The sequence below is a fragment of the Lepidochelys kempii genome, chromosome 25 (assembly GCF_965140285.1).
Source record: "Lepidochelys kempii isolate rLepKem1 chromosome 25, rLepKem1.hap1, whole genome shotgun sequence".
Taxonomy (NCBI): Eukaryota; Metazoa; Chordata; order Testudines; family Cheloniidae; genus Lepidochelys; species Lepidochelys kempii.
Window position 1 is genome coordinate 8,695,096 of NC_136404.1, and position 18,846 is coordinate 8,713,941.

Here is an 18,846-nt window from a genome sequence, read left to right on the forward strand (position 1 = left end):
CAGCCTCAAAAGAGGACATTGGCAGGGTCACACAGCCTCAACCAACACCCCATCCACAGGTTCCACATCTGTGCACATCACCTGCAGTGGAGATCCAAGCTGGCACTTGTTGAGGAAAAGGCCACCATCCAGTTACTTGCAACAACAAATAACTGTCCCATCTTACTCACCTCCCACCTCCTACCCTAAGGAGAAAAGGGCTGAGGGCTTTCTGCATTCTTCAGAAGTGGGGGAATCCTGGTATTATAAAGAAGTCCCTCAAAAAAGGGGCCTTCTAGATGGCTGCCAGTAGGCTCCATACAGTGAATATTTATTCCTGGAGTTGCCCTATATTTGAACACATGAATACTTTATAGTTTCCCTTCTTCAGGCTATAATACTTGTTCCAGGCGGATGAAGCTCAGTAAAGTTCTCTCTTGTTACAGAGCAATTTACTACGTTCTCACCATCATGGCATTAACAAGACACTTGGCATACCAAAAAGGTTCTTTCTGGAATAGTGACAGCAATTGATATAAGCACTTCCAATTTATGCTTTACTATTTAAAGGACTACATCATTCTTCTTTAACAAGAGAACTCCTGCTAGTCATGAGAGAATTCTGGACTAAAACAATACACCGGAGCACAGTAACCCATTCCACTGCAAGCCATGCCACCTCCTTTGTCCAAAACATCCTCATCAGCCTAGATAATATAAAGCTGTTGCACCTGTTTAAAAGGACTTGAAATGCAAATAGCCTCAGAACGTACCTGTGTTAAGAGCATGAATGCGTTGTCTGCTCTGAGGTTTTTCTTTAGGAACTCCACGCAGTGGGCTTCAAGTGCAGGGACAGCGTATTTTTTAGCTGTGTAAAGTGTTGTCATAACAGTCTCTGGGCCAATCTGAACCTCGTCCGAATAAAGAAATCTGGAAGTACGCAAACAAGTACTGCTCCGTAAGCCTGCTTTAGCTAGTTGAAAGACAGCAGTAAGAGTCAGGACAGAGAACTCTAGTTCACAAAGACCATTATGTGTTCTCATCATGCTGGTGCAATTTCTTACTTTTAGTAGCAGCTATTACCCTTCCCCACTCTGCTACCATGATAAACCACCATTCCAGTTTGGAATAACCACAACTCTGCTATTAAAGGTCGTGTACGTATGGAGCATTTGAGAGATATTTTAAACTATAACACGTCTCATGCTAAATGGTTTAAAAAACACTGGCCTGCTGCATAATCAGAAACTGTTCTAGCCTGGCCTGGGTTTGGCCTGTCCACGCCGAGTTAGCTGAAGTGTTTCAGACTGTTCAATTAAAGACTAAATGAGAACAGAGCTTCAGTCATGCCGTGACTAGTCACTAATTGTTAAGATGGTGCTATGTACACAGTTTCAAGGCAAATTCAGAGGATAAGAATGATTTTATTGGTAAAACCTGTGGTAGAAACATTCAAAGATTTACACCTAATGCAATGTGATATTTCTTTCACCTATTTTTCGCATTACACACACACTCTCACACCCCCTTACTGTGATGGTTCTTCAGTAGGAAAACTCATGTTCCACTTCACTATTGCTGAGCTAGCAAATTATATCAATTGTCAGATCACTCAATTAACTGAGTTGAAATAGAAAGCAAAATAGTTAATTACAATGAAAAAAATCAAGTGATGGCTTAGTAGTAAATGAAGCCCCCAGGTCAAATCTCAGATTTGGTCTCACTCTTCATAGCAGCAAAGGCTGGGAACACTGAGCTTTAGACTCTCTTGGTAAGTTAACCTAGCCAAAGGAAGCAACCCATTCCACTGGGAAGTGAGTTAGTGATGTGAGAAAGTAATTTTCCTTCGCAAGGAGGAAAACCAACAGCCTTCATGAAGGTTTAGGTCTGACCTGACCCTCCCTCATCTCAGACACAAACACATTGCCTAGACATACAGGGACACTCTTGATCCAAGCAAGTTGCTCAAGGGAGGTAGGGCTCCAGTCTAGTGGAGTTTACAGCACAGAAGAGAGGTTCCAATCCTGAAGACACTTGAGGGTTATGTCCTGCTGCAGTCAATGAGACCACCTGCATACGTTAGCACAGGACTGGGCCTAAGACAGAAGAGTAGTAAATAAAACAGTCTGATTTTTTTGAAACTTCAGTGGTTTAATGCAGAATTTATTTGCATTTATTCCAACGGCACGAATGTCTTTAGTGGCAAATATGCACCAAGCACATGACGTTACAGTTAATTCATTTATAATGCTTGAGTACTCCTCTCCACTGTGCTCTTGCCAGGTCTTCCAAACTTCCCCTAGCAATCCGGTGCCACTGACATTATAGTTCCACCTGGAGGCCCCATTCGGTATCAGAGCCCCTCTACGGGCACTGTACAAACGCACAGATATGGACCATGCCTTGGGGAACTTACAGTCCAGTCTCCTTCTGCTCAGGGTGGGGGGCATATGGCTCAAAAAAAAGGCCCATCACCACAGCAGGTGGTAGACTAAGGTAAGGCATTGCTTATGCCCACAGCCCAGCTTCCTGAGAGGCAGAGAACCCAACCCGTGATATCGGTATGCTGTGCTGCCATTGGATTGCCAATATGATGCTCATGCCAATACTTCTGAAGACACTTCTCCCTGCACGCAGCTCTAGCCACAAGAGACAGCCACCAAAGTTGAGTCTGCCTAGTTAAAAGGGCCAATTATAAAAAAGCTACTAAAGATCCTTGATGGCAGCCATAAAAGGTCTAATTTCTATTCCCAGCTCCCACCATTAGCAGAACTTGGGACACCTTCTGCCTTCCCACCTTGAAGAAAGCCAGAGAGCAGATGTCCGCAGCTAAACCCTCACTCAAACTCAGAATAGGTCACTAAGCTGACCTTTTATTTGCTAGGCTCCTCTAAGAATATAACTCAAACTACTGTGTGAAATCAGGTCCCGGACAGCAATTTAAAGTAGGTTGAGGCGGTTTGTAAAGTACATTGAGAATTTACTGTAAGGTGCTCTAGAGATTAGTATTTGTTGTTAACACCATCAAGCCACTGGTTTATGTATTTTTGTCCCTCTCCCTCACATCAATCTTCTATTTTTACGAGGCTAGCATCCTTTTATTGCAAGCTAGTTTTAAAAAATTAATTGACCAATTATGTGTACTACAATACTGTGCTATTCAGTGCCATGGCTATGTTAATTGTTTTGTTTTAGTACCAAGCCCAGAAACAATACATGAAGCCAAGGAAATAACACCAGGATATATAATGGGCTTTGAGAAAAATTTAGGAGTCAGTCTGACTTCAAGTATCTACACTGCTAAGAGCCAAGAAAAGTTTAAAATAGCCAATATCCAAATGGAAAAGCAGATTGAGGCTACATAAACCTAAACAAGAGCCCATTCTGAGTTAACAAAAATATTAGCAAGAGAGGAGGACTACTATGCAGAGACAACCATACATTAGATCATTGGTCGGCCAAGTTTGGAGTCCAGCTCCTGGCAGTGACCTGCAACTGAACTTTAAGGCTAGCAGAAAGTGCAATCCTGAACATTGGTGAAAAATTCTTCCTCTCCTCATGGTATCAGCTCATGCTCTGAACCACATCCAGGAGACCACTTGTTTCCACATCAAAATTAGCATGAAGACAAGTGCTAAATTCCAAGAAAATTGTTAATCAAAGCACTTAAGCTTCATTAATCAGCCTGCTCATTGTGGGAACATACCTCCCATCTTTCCTGGGTACTTCTAAACGGACAGCCCATTGAGGCAAGAACCCTGTCAATGTCTAAAGTTATCTAGAACACTGTTGCACCACACAAGTAAAGCATGAACTTATAGTCATAAGGTATGGATGATTAAAGTGTTAAGAGTCATTACATTATCCAAGCCTTATTTTTCTTTTTTATAGCGAAAAAAAGTGTGTTTTCTTTTCTGTTATTTGACTGATCTCAAGTATTGGGCGAATGATCATTTCAGATCATCTTCCCTTCAAAGACCACTTTACTGGCCTTTCAGCAACCACACTAAAATCTCAGGCTTTCAGAAGATATCCTTGAATAACCTCAAATTTCAGCTTTTCTTAAACTCAAATCGCTATTTGAGTTTCGCTTTATTTTTACAAATCAGATGTTAAAACAAAACACCAGCTTTGTTCGTCTGGATATGAACTGAAGTTGAACCAATCAAAGGGTCTTAGTTCCACAAGCAGGAAGCACTGGTTTGTTTTGGTGTTTTTTGTTTTGGGGGTTTTTTTTGGGGGGGGGGGTGTTTCCAGGTGCTTTCTCTTAAATCATATGCATCAGTTGAAAGGGGGGTCCTGAGCATTTCTAACCCTTCATTCTAGGGAAACACTTTAGCCTTTAAGGCTCTGCTTTCTCTTTGATGTCTTATCTATGGCAGAAGCACTTTTTCTGAAAAGGGAAGCAAAAAAAAATGTATGCCCATTGCATGAAAAACTTGATCAGTTCTTAATGTTTACCCCATGTATGAAAAATTATTCCTTTGGACATCTGACAGCATTTTGCTTAGGTACCAGGACTCACACAAGCTCCAAGACGTCAGTTTTGCAGGCAAAATGTGGTCCTTTAACAAGCACAAAGCACTCCCACTGCCTTTAGTGAGAGCTGTGAGTATGCACCTGAAAGCCACAGGAGCTTCCAAGTTTTCTGGCAACTTTAAAAATGACACTCGGCTTTAGGTTATAGGTAGGGTTGGCAGAATTTGATTTAAATTGTTAGTCATCAGTAAACATCAGTTTCACCTGACACAGAAATGGATGAAAAAAATATAACAGCAGTCATTAAAAATAGCCTCCCCCGTACCAGAAATGTGGGGAGCCATCTGTACCCCCATGGGAAGGGCGGAGAAGGGGGCAAGGCGTATCCAGCAGTAGGGAGTCCTCCCTCATACTGGGAACTCTTCCTCCTCCTCCTCGCAGTCCTGGCTGGGAGTCTCTGTCTGCCTTACAAGGACTACAGCCCACCTTGCAAGCGCAAACTCACACTGGCCCTGCGGCTGTGCAAGGAGCCCCCTGCAGCCCTGCTATGAAAATGTATTAAAATCGATACAAATCAGAAACAAGTTTAAAAACATTAACTGCTGAATTCTCTTGTCTTACTTTCGTTATCCAATACTAGAGGCCTGGAGCCAGATCCTCAGCTGGCATCAGCTCTCACGCTTTCACTGACTTCAACAGAATTCGACCAGCTGAAACCCAGCCATTAAATCCTTTCATTTGGAAACAGGTTTTCCTCCAGTTTCCGACTGAGCTTCAGTTGTAACCCATACAATGCTAAGAGTGCTATATGCTTTCCTCCTCTTTTGAAGAGCACTACCATCCATATCAAGCCAGCTCTAGGAACAGGATTTATTAGGCCTGATCTAAACACAGTTTAGTACCAATTTAACTATTTCAGATAAGGGTGTGATTTGACAGATATAGTTAAATCTTCCAACACTGGGGGTATGACTTCACTGGTAACGTTAAGGTGGTGCTGCTGTAGCGGCTTTAATGTGGCTTGTGCAATCACAGCACCAGCGCCGGGAGAGAGCTCTCCCAGTGCTGTAAAAAAACCCACCCCCACGAGGGGAGAACAGCTCCCAGCGTTGGTGCACTGCCTACGCTGGCGGTTTACAGCCCTGAACCTTGCAGCACTCATGGGGGTGTTTTTTCACACCCCTGAGCAAGAAAGTTGCAGTGCTATAAAGAGGAAGTGTAGACAAGGCCTGAGAAACTGCACTGTTATACTGGTATGAAGGTAAAAAGAAAAGGAGGACTTGTGGCACCTTAGAGACTAACCAATTTATTTGAGCATGAGCTTTCGTGAGCTACAGCTCACTTCATCGGATGCATACTGTGGAAACCGCAGAAGACATTATATACACAGAGACCATGAAACAATACCTCCTCCCACCCCACTTTCCTGCTGGTAATAGCTTATCTAAAGTGATCATCAAGTTGGGCCATTTCCAGCACAAATCCAGGTTTTGCCGGAAATGGCCCAACTTGATGATCACTTTAGATAAGCTATTACCAGCAGGACAGTGGGGTGGGAGGAGGTATTGTTTCATATTCTCTGTGTGTATATAAAGTCTGCTGCGGTTTCCACGGTATGCATCCGATGAAGTGAGCTGTAGCTCACGAAAGCTCATGCTCAAATAAATTGGTTAGTCTCTAAGGTGCCACAAGTACTCCTTTTCTTTTTGCGAATACAGACTAACACGGCTGTTACTCTGAAACCTGGTATGAAGGTGTTTATCAGTATAGCTTATTCCTACAATCCTAGTGTAACGGTGCCCATACCAGGGGCCACACTGTTTCAGCTAGATCAGCTTCTAAAGCAATACAGTTAAAGAGGTATAAACACTATTTAGACATGTCCTTAGTTAACCTGTGCAGAAGAACCAGCAGAAGTGCAAGACATTTGTGTAGGTCTTACATAAACAATGGCTGTTTTAAAAAGGTTTATCAGATATGGAATAGAGGATTTACAAAAATTAGTATTTAAAGACCATGTTGTATCAGATAACAATTGAGATAAAAATTTGATGTAAGCTACTTGACTATCTCCGTTTTAACCAAGAGGTACAATGGATTATTTGTATTTGAAATATTCTTGTTCACAATAACCTGTGCCCAGTTATAAATTAATTACACTGTACAATAAAAGAGGCTTACTTTAGCAAAGCTAGGAAGGCAGCAGGCTCCACATCCGGCAGTTCAATCTCTGTAGAAGTTGTGGCCATTCCACCATTAAACATTGCATCGAAGACCGCACTGCCCACAGCCAACACAAACCTAACATTTAAAAATAAAAATCCTACATTAAACTACATTTTGCTATTTTTGAAAAAAAAAATCCCATTTTAGTTTCTGCTCCCCCTACCCATCAGTTACTGTTGACAGTACTAACAAAGTGCTCAGAAGCAATCCACTTCTATTCTAGGCCTTATCACTACTATATTACCAGTAACACCAGACAAAGTTGCAAACTACTATTTGGAAGTTCCTCCCCCTCAGCCCAGCATGCAATGAAAAAACATAATGGCTCTTGTAAAGCCAGAGTTCATGCATTTTGTAACAGACAATACATGTGCTAATGCAATTGTTTGCACTTATGTACCAACTTTCATTGGAGGACCTCAAAGCACTTTACAGTTTCATAACCCTATGTGGTAGGCCCATTTTACAGACTGAGAAATGGAGGTATAAAAGAGGGTAAATAACTCAAGGTGCCCCACGGGAGCTGGGAACAGAACCTAAGAGTATATCTAAACAGCCGTTAAAAACCCGCCACCAGGCAATGCCAGCTAACTGGGCTCACAGGGCTGGGGTTAAGTGGCTGTTGAACTTGAAGTGCCGAAGTTGAGGCTCCACAATTGAACAGACCCTTAGCCTGAGCCCAAGTCAGTTGGCACGGGCCAGCCACAGGGGTCTAATTGCAGTGTAGACATACCTTAAAAGTCCTGACTAATTGCTTTGTTCTAAAATACTGCACATCACACCCAGAAAACCAAAAGGAGTCTTAACAAGACTCAGATGGGTAGCTGGGTTAGTCTGTATCTGTAAAAGCAACGAGGAGTCCTTGTGGCACCTTAGAGACTAACACATTTATTTGGGTACATCCCACGAAAGCTTATGCCCAAATAAATGTGTTAGGCTCTACGGTGCCACAAGGACTCTTGTTTTTACTTAACAAGACTGTTTTCCATCCTTCTATCTCCCCATTAGCAATGAGACATTAAAAATTATTTTTGATTGAAGCAAAGTTAAAAAGCAAATGTGCAAATTCCTTCCACACCAGACAGAGATCCTCCTCCAAGCTGTCTGAAATGTATTCATCTCCCTACAGTTTTGTACTCAACCGTCCCACAAAAATATTCAGCAGCGGGGAGCACTGACTGGCTCGCGCTGCATTCTGGGAGGAACAAGCTTTCCTAGTACTCTTTCCAAAGGAAAAAAAAACAACAAAAAGTAGTGCTCCAGACTCATTTTCTGTAGGGATGTTTACTACTTCTGGTCACACAACTCCAATAAAGATTTTATATTATAGGTAACCTTTAAATGCAAGCACAAAGTGGTAATGGTGGGTACACAAAAGCCATTTACATACTGTCATAAGTTTACACTGCAATTAACACAAAAAGCCACATTCCCTATCCTGAAGGATATCGGTTTGGAGTGCTGTCTCAAAACGATTTAGATGCTAGAGAAACTGTTCTTTACAATTTTCTCACGTAAACGCAAGCCAACTTCATCTGTTGACAGGCACGTCTAGCTAAACAGACATTTAAGAATTAGAGCATTTGGTCCATTAGGAAACATGCAAATATGAAAGTTATGATGCCTGCCATATGCATTAGCGAAACTAAGTTCTGAAAAATGTACTCAAAAATTTAGACACAAGTTCACGCATTTTTTCCTCAGTGGTTGCAAACTAATAGCCTCTGCATCACAAATACAGTGAGGACCACTAAAGTAAGTGCATGTATTTCATCAAAGTTTTCTTTCCACAGAAGAATTTGTTGTACCAGCAAAGCTGGAGCTGTGACAGTACTGGAACCACTTCCCAACTGTTGTCATAAAGGAACGAGCTGGAAAGTTCTGGAGCCCCTAAGGCTGAAGCATGCTCAGTACAACAGAGCCCTCAACCCAGCTGGTGCATCAAAGGTCCAAAAGTCTCAAGACCTATGGGGCTTCTCTGTATGACAGAAGGCATGAGACACAAGAGTGTGAATTCTGTGTATGTGGTAGCTTTAAAGACACCCTTTCCCTGTACAGCAACCTCGATAAGATTTCTCTTTTTGTAAAAAAGATGTTCCTTTCAGCAAATTAAACAATTCTTTTATGCAGAGTACTTTATAAGTTAGTAAAATCCTTACATGCAGAGTTGTTGTAGCCATGTCGGTCCCAGCATGTTATAGAGACAAGGTAGGTGAGGTAATATCTTCTATTGGACCAACTTCTGTTGGTGAGAGACACAACTTTCGAGCTACACAGAGCTCTTCTTTAGGTATGGCAAAGGTCATCATCATCATCCTATTACGCCTGTGGCGTTTAGGGAAGTGATGAAGCTCCTCCACTCCTGTCTGTTTCTGGCAAGTCTTTCAATGGTTCCCCAGCTGTGTCCCAGTTTTTTCAGCTTGGCTTCCACAGCTCTTCGCCAGGTTGTTTTCAGGCAGCCTCATTTTCGCTTGTCTTCAGGTGTCCATCTTATTGCTACTCTGGCGATGGAATCAGTTTCCATTCAAAGCACATGGCCAATCCATCTCCAGCGCCTCCTGGCAATGATGGCGCTCAGATCCTCTTGGCTGCACTGTGTCAACAGATCTTGGTTTGAGATTGATCTGGGCCAAATAATACGGAGGATTTTTCTGAGGCAGGTTTATGAAATTAAGACAATTTGGACATGTCATACTTTCAACACTAGTTTATAGTGCAGAATGCTGAGGAATGAGAAAGTACGCTGCTCTGATAAATCTTGAGTTTGGTTTTGGTGTTGTATTTTGATGATTTCCAGACTGTATTTAAGCTCTTGAAGGCTTTATTGATTTTGTTCCGGATGTCCTGGCTTATTCCACCGTCCTGGCTGATGGTGCTGCCCAAGTATGTGAATGTTTCTACACTGGTGAGAACATAATCCTCTATCCATACTGGTGATGGTGAGGCAATATTAAAGATCATGATCTGTCTTATTGTGCTTGATTTCTGGTTCAATTTGCTTGCTGAATGCATTGAGTCCAGTTGTTTTTCCTTCTATAGGGTGTTGAGTATGATAGGAGAGCGACATCATCTGCAAAGTCCAGGTCTTCAAGGGATGAGAAGAGTGCCCATTTAATGCCTGTTGGCATGTCTTCTGTTGTACGCCACCAGTCAATGCAATGTTGAAGAGGATTGTGGACATGACACACCCCTGACGTACTCCTGTTTTGACTTCAAAACTGAGCTCACCATGATCAACACTACAGGTAAAGCTGAAATAGAAGCTTTTGATGATGATTATACGGAAAAGAATTCCATATGCTCACAGAATGTACCCTAGGCTGGTCCTGTGAATGCTATCAAAAGCCTTCTCATCATCTATGAAAGTTATGTCGAGTTGCCGTCGCCATTCTAAGCACTGTTCTATTATGTTCCATAAAGAAAAAAGCTCTGATCTGTGCATCCATGCGCTTTCCAAAAACAAGCTTGCTCTTTTCTGAGAATGCTATCAACTGCGTCTGATATACGCTGGACTATGACCTTACTTTGCTTATCACAGAAAAAAGTGTGATACCACACCAATTACAATCTCTGAGAATTCCTCTCTTTGGTATCTTCACTATAACCCCATTGGTCCACACATCTGGCACTTTTTTCCCTTTCCCAGATTGATGTAAATTGAGGGGCCAGGACAGAGGTTGCTAATGTAGGATTTACCTTGAACAATTCTGCATTCAAGTTATCCTTGCCAGGAGCTTTCCAATTTTTAAGGATCTGATGGCTTGAATGATCTCTTCCTTAGTTGGGGTGTTTGTGTTGATATCAAGATCTTCTTCTGCCTGCTGGATGTTTGCTTCCTTTTTAGGTGGCTCCCTGTTCGACAATTCTTTGAAATGCTCTGTCCAGCACATTTCTTGTTCTTTTTCGGTTGTTAGTAGGTGTCCTTGTTTGTTCCTGATGAGAGTGTTTGTTCATGTTTGCCGGTTACCACTGATAAGCCGCGTCATTTTGTAGAAGGTTCCTTGTTCACGACAAGCAGCTGCATCCTCTTCTGGTGTTGCCAGATTATCAATATAATGCCGTTTGTCCACTCTCACAAGGCGTTTGACCTCCGGGTGTGCCTTGCTGAACTGCTCGTGGTATTTGTCCTTTAGGTTCTAGGATTTTATGTCAAACTTTTTTCTTCCGGGCTCATCTGGTTTCCATGGCGTTCCATGTGTTGGGTGTAATCCACTCCTTCCTTCTCTTCTGCCTGTAGCCTAGACAGGCTTCACTGCTCTGTTTATAAATTGTTGTTACTTTGTCCCACTTCTTGTTGATCTCCTCATCTGCATTCCCCTCTTCTTCATCAAGGTCTGCAAGTGCTTGAAACCTGTTCTTTAACTGCAGAAGGAAGGCTTTCTGTATTTCAAAGGGACTTTAGCTTGTCAATATCATAACGTCTATGTCCCTTGTTTGGTGGACCCACACATCTCAGTTTTAGGTTGATGGAGGCTGTCACAAGGTGGTGGTTGCTGCCAACATCTGCACCCCTCCTCACTTTCACATCTGTCAATGAGCGTCGCCATTTCCCATTGATCATGATATGGTCAATCTGGTTCTTATCTCTGCCATTTGGAGAACACAATGTCAGCTTGTGAATTTCACAATGTTCAAATAGGGTTCTGCTGATGACTAGGTCATTCATATTACAGAAAACAAGCGAGATTGGACATTGAGTACCTTTCCCAGACCTGAAAAAGAGCTCTGTGTAACTCGAAAGCGTGTCTCATGTCCCTCTCACCAGCAGGAGTTGATTCAGGAAAATCTTTAATTTTTTTTTAGGAAGGTAAGTGAAATTGTCCCTTGACTTGCAAATTTTCATGACACTCTGCTAGCTGTGTCAGCTGGCGGGGAAGGGGGTCACTGTACCATTGAAGAACCCTTTCCTCTAATGGAAGGAGAAAGACTAATTTAGCTACTGAGTTGTTTTCCCCAATTATTACCTAGCATTCTGGTTTCGTCAAAGGGCTAGGAATGCAGCAAACTGCAGTACACTAAAAGGAATAATGTATATAAGGATGTATTTCGTTGAATAATTTTGGACCGCAAGAACAAATTTTTAAGAGACTTGATTCATGATACCAGAATCACACACAAAAAATGCTTTCATTTAATTTAAAGTGGCAGTAAAAAACTTAATGGAACAGTCACATTAAAGTTTCATACCTTACTTGTTATTGAAAATAACAAGCTTATAGCTGCACTTGAGAGGGTTCCAAGGTCATGGCACATGCAGCCCCAAGTGATAAGGAACCTTCAGAGACCATTCTGAAAGGACTTGAAGTTTTAAAACTTTTCATAATTCCTGCTGGCATTTCACTCAATGGACAGATCACTTTGGTTAGTTTATAGTGGAGAGCCCTCCAAATTCTTAGCTAGGGGATGTCCCAGCAGATCTCACATTGGAAGCACAAGACTCAAAGAATGGAACTTTATTACGGTAAATCTGAAGAATGGTGGAACTTCAAAAAGAAACACCATCAATTTAAACATTACATGTCAGTCTGAAAATTGCTCACCACTAATGTTACAAGTAAAACTCAAGATTACTAGCAACAAATGAAAAACAGTTGTTGTCTAATGTATGTAGTTAGTTTCACTGTTTCCCCTGTATAGTCAGTCAATTTCCCCTGTTTATGTGGGTCTTTCAAACAGTAACTGGAAAGATTTTTAAAAATGGGAAAGTGTGATTGCAAAACCATAAAGTGTCAGAGACTCAAAGGAAGGTGCAACACCTGAAACTATTTTTAACTCATTTTTTTAGAGTGATTAGATTTCAAATTGATGTCCCTTTAGAGCCAAACTAAACGAACCACTAGGGCTGGCAGGAAGATGAGCTGTATAATCCAGATGTCTTTCCTATTTCTAACTTCAAAGAAAGCGTTCACACTCATATGTGGCTGTTCTTAAAAGGGGCAAAAGGTCCCTAGTGTCCTAATCTCTCACTACTAATAATCATTTGACACAATTAGAATTCACAAATAGATTTTTTTTTAAACAATCCATACAAAGATAGTAGCCAAAATAAATTAAGCAAATGTAGGAGTTTACTGTAAGTGACAGAAGCAGCATGAAAAGATTTAGAAAGTGAATAGTAATGCCTGATATTTTGTCAATAGGAAACATTAAGGGAGTCTGAAAATTTGTGATGCAAGAATCTAATTTTTAGGAATGTAATGTACCAAAAGCTAAGAGATTATGTAAAGAAAGTCACAGAAACCTCATGAAAGGCTAAATTAACTTGTCCATCCATCTGTGAAGTTTCTGGAAGCTTCTAAGAATATTTTCCTGGAGCCAGAATATCTGTAACTCAATATCACCTAGCTGTTCTACAAACCACTCAGGAATATTATATCATTTCATACTACCTCCCTGATTCATTCCTTCTACAATACTAGTAGTTGGTAGTTTAAATCCTATAATGGAAGATGGTGCAGGCTTTGTATTTCACAAAAGCTGACAGAGGAATAAAGGATCTTAGTTGAAGGTTTGGCTACCATTTTTGATCCATCTGATATTGATTTTTCTTGCTACGACTATATTAAAAACAGAAACTTCAAGCTTGAATTTCTGTCAAGTTTTCTTAACTGTATCATGCATAGATAGTTGGCAACTTTATCGTCCCAGAAATGCCATGGGGACAAAACAAGAAACAGTTCCCAGTAATCCCCTCTGCATTCCCCCACCACTTCTGGACTGCACAACAATGCAAACCACAATCATTCAGTATGTGCGCCATTTACCAGTTAAAACTACAAATACATCCCCTCTACAATGCACTTTCTGGGGGAGCAAGTAACAACAGAATAGCTCTGCTAACGCCACATTTAACAGATAGGCAGGAGCCAAGTCAACTTTCATGTACTAGAGTATGCCCCTCCCATACCCACTTTTTGTACTTGGCTTGGTTTGTAAATCAATTGATTAAAAAAAATCTCTTCTAGTCTGGATAACCTTTAGTCATTGTCTGAAAGCCCTAATTCTGAGATTTATTTAAAAAACTGGCACAGCCATGGAACTCTGTTTTCACAAACAGGTTAGTGAATGAAAAGCATTACATCCCTCAAATAAACTGACAAAATTAAAGGTGAACCACGAAGTAACTGTGAATTAAATAAGTTTCTGTGCTGAATGCCCTCTACCAGAGGGGTTGTTGCAGGGTCATTCAGCACAGAAGTTGTTTAAACAAAAATTAAACTAATTGCCTCTCAAATCCTCTTGGTACTTCCTGGATCACCAATGTATCCCAGAATGCAAGATCACAAACACCAGAAGTCTTACTGCAACATATGTAATCTAGACTTGTGATGTCACAGCATGATGCTATGTGATAGAGCTTCAAGGAACCAGAAAGTGCCAGGAGAGTTTCAAGGCAAGAAGTTTTCAAAGGTTACTTACAACTTATTTCTGTGCTGAAAGTCTCCCACAACCTGGTTAGCATAGCATGCAGAAAAGAAATATGCTTAACTCAAATTTCCCTTTTGCTTTCAAGCTCATCTTTAAGGATGTCTACTTTGATAATTTCTAGTTGTAACATAAAAGAGAGTGTTCTTTTTTTCCTAAACTCTATCAACAAATGTAATAGAAGCTGGATTAAAATAGAAAACTAGAGACATATTTTTTGAGGGAAAAAGTTTCTAGACAATATATTTACACAGATAGCTAAGACAAAAGAAAAAATTGGGAAGGTATTGTAGGAAGAATTCCCTTGCAAAGCATTAATTTTAAGAAAAATAATGTAAGAATTCACTGGATCCCTGGCTGCTTTGTTCAGTGTTAAAATGAGGGACAATTGCACTCACTCTTCACTTGAATGACGAAACGCATTAGAACAGGAGTACTTGCTCCCAAAGCAGTAGGTGGCAACCAATGCCAGTAAACTCACCACTATATTTCAAAGGAGGAAAGTCAGAGAAGTCAAGTCTAGCATCAATTACTATTTAACTGAATCAGATATCCAATATCAAGACAAATTCAAATTCTTCCGCAAACAACCATTTTGGGGACTGCAAGCTCTTAAATTACTATTCAGCCTAAAAGTATCAATGCAGAGTAGGTGCTTACTTTTCACTAGACTGTTTTTCATATCCAGTTGAAAGGGTGATTTTAACATTATTTTCTAGTTGTACAGTGCTAGTGCGACAGACTATCGCAAAACCAATATAAACCAAATACAGACATATCACTCAGCTACAACTAGCTTTTAGTAAAGACTTCAATAGACAAAGTTATGCCAACGTTAGCAGGAAAAGAAAATTTTCTTTTTAAAAAGTTTCCCTTTAAAATAAAAAGGATATCTTTCTAGTATTTTACACATTTTGCCCAGACCTCCTTTTTCATTTTTCACTAAAGATTTAGCTTAGCAAGCTGTTTTCAAAATATTTTTTTTCCTGGAACTGATTCAAAGTAGAATCTATGGATTCTTTATGCTACTGTATTTCTGTAGTCTATTCAAAACAGATTTCTCCCATTTCTAAGCCTTTTAGAAAAAAGTTATAAAATTGTGGGAATTAAGCCCTGTTCTGCAGTTGAAGAAAAGTGGCAAAAACTACACACTACTTCATAAGTGGAATTTTATTTAGCTGAAGTTTTACACCAAATCCCCCAACCAAAACCTCCACTGAAATCCTCTGAGATGCTTCTTTTTAAACAGGCAGTGCAAAAAGATGCATTAACTCTGGAACATGTCTACACCATAACCACCCCACTGTACCATGCTGGAAGAACTGGACACAACATCATTAAAAGAGGGCTCTATCTTGTGCACAAGAGTTAACTATGCCTTGCTACAATGCTCCTCTGGCCAAGCCTGTAGCAGTTTAGTCTATCAGTGCTTCAAGATGGGACTTCACCATGTCCCCAGCATATTAACCTTGTCAGGAGACAAACAAGTTGTAAATACCACCCACAGATGTGTGTAGTTTAGGTGAACCATATGTTTTTAAAGCCCTGTCTGTGTACATTCTTAGTATTCTGGGAGCGAGTGTTGTAACCTCCTAGCTGCAGGTAAAATCAGATGGTAATCTGATAACTAAGCGAAAGGAATAAAATCAAGGCAGGTGAACAAGAGAGACCAGCCTACATGAAAGAATACCAGGTAGCAACCCTAATTTTTTCATATTACCTCCCCAGAAGGAAGTACTGGACAGAACAGTCAGATGGCGGGACATACACACGAGGGCTTACACTTTAAGAAAATGGATCCCCACCAATACATGGACCAATATTGAGTCAGTGGCTACCCACCCTCTTCTTTTATGAGGATTCTCTGTTCTGTGCCCCATTAGGACGACCCCCCTGCCACTGCCATTCAGACACAAACAGTTGGTTACATGTCTCTCTCTGTGCCCAGTCAACACAGAACTACAGCCCCAGCTATTGAGCCCGGTTCTTCGGCTCCCGCTGTAAAGAAACAGGCTTCCTGCTCTGGAGGTGCCCGTGGGGGGACACACCAGGCTGGGTGCCCAATGGGCTGCGTGTGCTCTAACCCACCACTGCTCTGCAGCCATTCCAAACGCCCCGCTAAGGGGCAGAGCCCCCCCCACCATGTAACGCAGGCCTGAGAGCCAGACAACTTGGGGGCTGCGGGCCCAGGCTGATTTGGCAACTAGTCAGCGTCCTGGTCTCTCTCACCCAGCCACAGCAGGCCTGGGAACCAGCTCTGGGTCCCTGTAAGGGAGGAGGCCCAACATCTTGGCTGCGTCGGTGGGGGGGGGTTAGTGTGGAGGGGCCGGGGGGGTTAGTGTGGAGGGCCCGGGGGGGGGGGCAAGCGACAGTACCAGCAAGGTATAGCAGAGGGGGGGGGGGAGACAGGGAAGGGAAGGGGGGGTCCTCCTGTCTTACCGTTTCTTGCTCCCCCTTGCTTCACCCTTGTGAGAGGGTGAAGGGCGAGCAGAGTGGTGGTGGGGTGGGGTGGGGTGTGGTGGGGGGGGAAGGGCAGAGTGGTGGGGTGGTGTGGGGGGGGGAAGCCGAGTGGGGGGGGCCCTCCCACATGCCGGCCCACCGCGCGCCAGCCCAGCCCGGCCCGGCCCGGCCCGCGACAGGAGCGGCGGGTCCCTCGGCCCGAGCCCCACCTCGGGGCCGGCCGGCCTCCCCACTCCACCCCCGGGGCCGCTCCTCCGGCCGGCCCCTCCCTGCGGGCCGGGACGCTCCGCCCCGCCCCGGCCCCCCGGCCCCGGCCGCCGCTGCCCACCTGTGGGCCGGGATGCGCTGCGAGCCGCGGCCCTTGCCCACCAGGAAGTGCACGTCGCTGAGCACCTCGTTGTTGAAGAGGAAGGCGAAGCGCTCCTGCACCGTGGGCTTGGTGGCCTGCCAGTTGTACACCGGCTCCCGCTGCAGGGGGCCGCCCGCCGCCCCGCCCGGAGCCGCCGCCGCCGGCGCCGCCGCCGCGCCCCCGGAGCCGGGACCCCCGGCCGCCGCCGCCGCCGCGGGGTTCCCGGCCCCGCACTGGTTGTAGGTGAGGCCCGGCGGGGAGGCGGGCGGGCCGTTGGTGCAGGCGGCGGCGGCGGCCCCGTTGCCCGGCGGCGGCGGCGGCGGGCCGGAGGAGGAGGAGGAGGAGAGGCCCCCGGGGCCCCCGCCGCTGCCACCGGCCGCCATCTTGTGCGGGGGTGGGCGGCGCTGCGGCAGCACCAGCAGCAGCACGAGCGGCCGGCGGGCGGCGGCGGCGGCGGCGGCGGCGGGGCCCGCCGAGGGGGGCGCGGCGGCGGCGGGGCGGCGGCTGCTGACACACAGGGCCGGGCAGCAGCGGCGCATGGGGCTCGGGGCGCGGCGCGGGTGGGGAGCGCGCAGGGGGCGGGGCATGGGGGAGTTGGGGGGCAGGGGAGAGGCCTGCGGAGGGAGCGGGAGGGTAGAGTTTGGGGGGGGGGGTCGAGGATGGGGAATGGAGGGGGGGCACGAGGAGGGGAGGATGGAGGGCGTGGGGGGGGCAGGAGGGCGTGGGGGAGGCACGAGGAGGGTGGGGACTGGAGGCGGGGCAGGAAGGTGTGGGGGGGCACGAGGAGGGGGGATGGGGGCACGAGGAGGGGGCACGAGGAGTGGGGGGCACGAGGAAGGGAGGATGGAGGGTGTTGGGGGGTAACGAGGAGGGGGGCAGGAGGAGTGGGGGGATGGGGGGCAAGAGGGAGTGGGGGGGCAGGAGGAGGGGAGGATGGAGGGTATGGGGGAGGTCATGAGGAGGGGGGCAGGAGGAGTGTGGGGGATGGGGGGCAGGAGGAGTGGGGGGGATGGGGGGCAGGAGGGCATGGGGGAGGCACGAGGAGGGTGGGAAATGGAGGCGAGGCAGGAGGGAGGGTGTGGGGGGGCACGAGGAGGGGGGAAGGAGGAGCGGGGGTGATGGGGGCAAGAGGGTGTGGGGCACGAGGAGGGGGGAAGGAGAAGCCGGGGGGATGGGGGCAAGAGGGTGTGGGGGCAGGAGGAGGGTGCGGAATGGAGGGTGTGGGGGGAGTCACAAGGAGGGTGGGAGATGGGGGCAGGAGGGTGGGGGGAGGCATGAGGAGGGTGGGGGATGGTGGGGGGGCAAGAGGAGTGGGGGATGGAGGGGTGGGGGGGCACGAGGAGGGGGGATGGAGGGTGGGCGGGCACAAGGAATGCAGGGAAAGGGGTATGTCAGGTGTGAGGACTGCAGAGGGAGCAGTAGGGTGGGAAGGGTGTGGGAGACATGAGGAGAGGTGTGGGGAGCAGGAGGGAGGGGGTATGTCAGTTGTGAGGCCTGCAAGAGGGAGGGGTGTGGGGGCCTAGGCGTGCACAGAGGGGGGCGTGTTCTGGGGTGGGGGAAGGAGTTAGGGGTTGGAGGGAGCCGTGCAATGGGGAGCCTGAGGAACTCCCTGCTGTTTCCACCCCTGTGAAGACTCCAGGTGGGAACTAGGGGGACACGGTCACAGCTCCTCTGGGGAGGACACGGCTCTTTTTTCTTTTTCTTTTTTTTTAATAGGGGGGATCAAAGCTTTTGGAGACAAAACAACTCCTGTGGGGGGCTGCGGGAAGGTTGCCATTGACCTTGCAAGTTTGGGCCCATGAGGTGAATACCTCTGACCCTGGGGGTCGATGGCTTATGGGGAGGAGGCAGCTCCTCCGGAAGGTTAGGGAGCCTGTTGGGGATGAGCAACACTTCAGTTTATCCCCTGAAGAATAAGCCTAATGTAA

General features: G+C 45.3%; 1 protein-coding gene across 5 annotated transcripts in view; it reads right to left on the reverse strand.

Annotated features, from left to right (window-relative positions):
* The window catches only part of BTBD2 (BTB domain containing 2), a 46,225-nt gene extending 28,892 nt beyond the window's left edge, over nucleotides 1–17,333 (reverse strand). The window contains exons 1-3 of one of the 5 annotated variants that reach the window (XM_073323836.2): nucleotides 16,898–17,331; nucleotides 6,640–6,759; nucleotides 753–909 (exon numbers count right to left, since the gene is read on the reverse strand). In XM_073323836.2, the coding sequence (XP_073179937.2) occupies nucleotides 753–909; nucleotides 6,640–6,759; nucleotides 16,898–17,301 (681 nt within the window). In that variant the 5' untranslated portion in view covers nucleotides 17,302–17,331. Of the gene's footprint in view, nucleotides 1–752; nucleotides 910–6,639; nucleotides 6,760–16,897 lie in introns of all 5 variants that reach the window. The other 4 variants (XM_073323837.2, XM_073323834.2, XM_073323838.2 and 1 more) reach the window with 4 other exon arrangements.
* Between the last annotated feature and the right edge of the window lie 1,513 nt (nucleotides 17,334–18,846).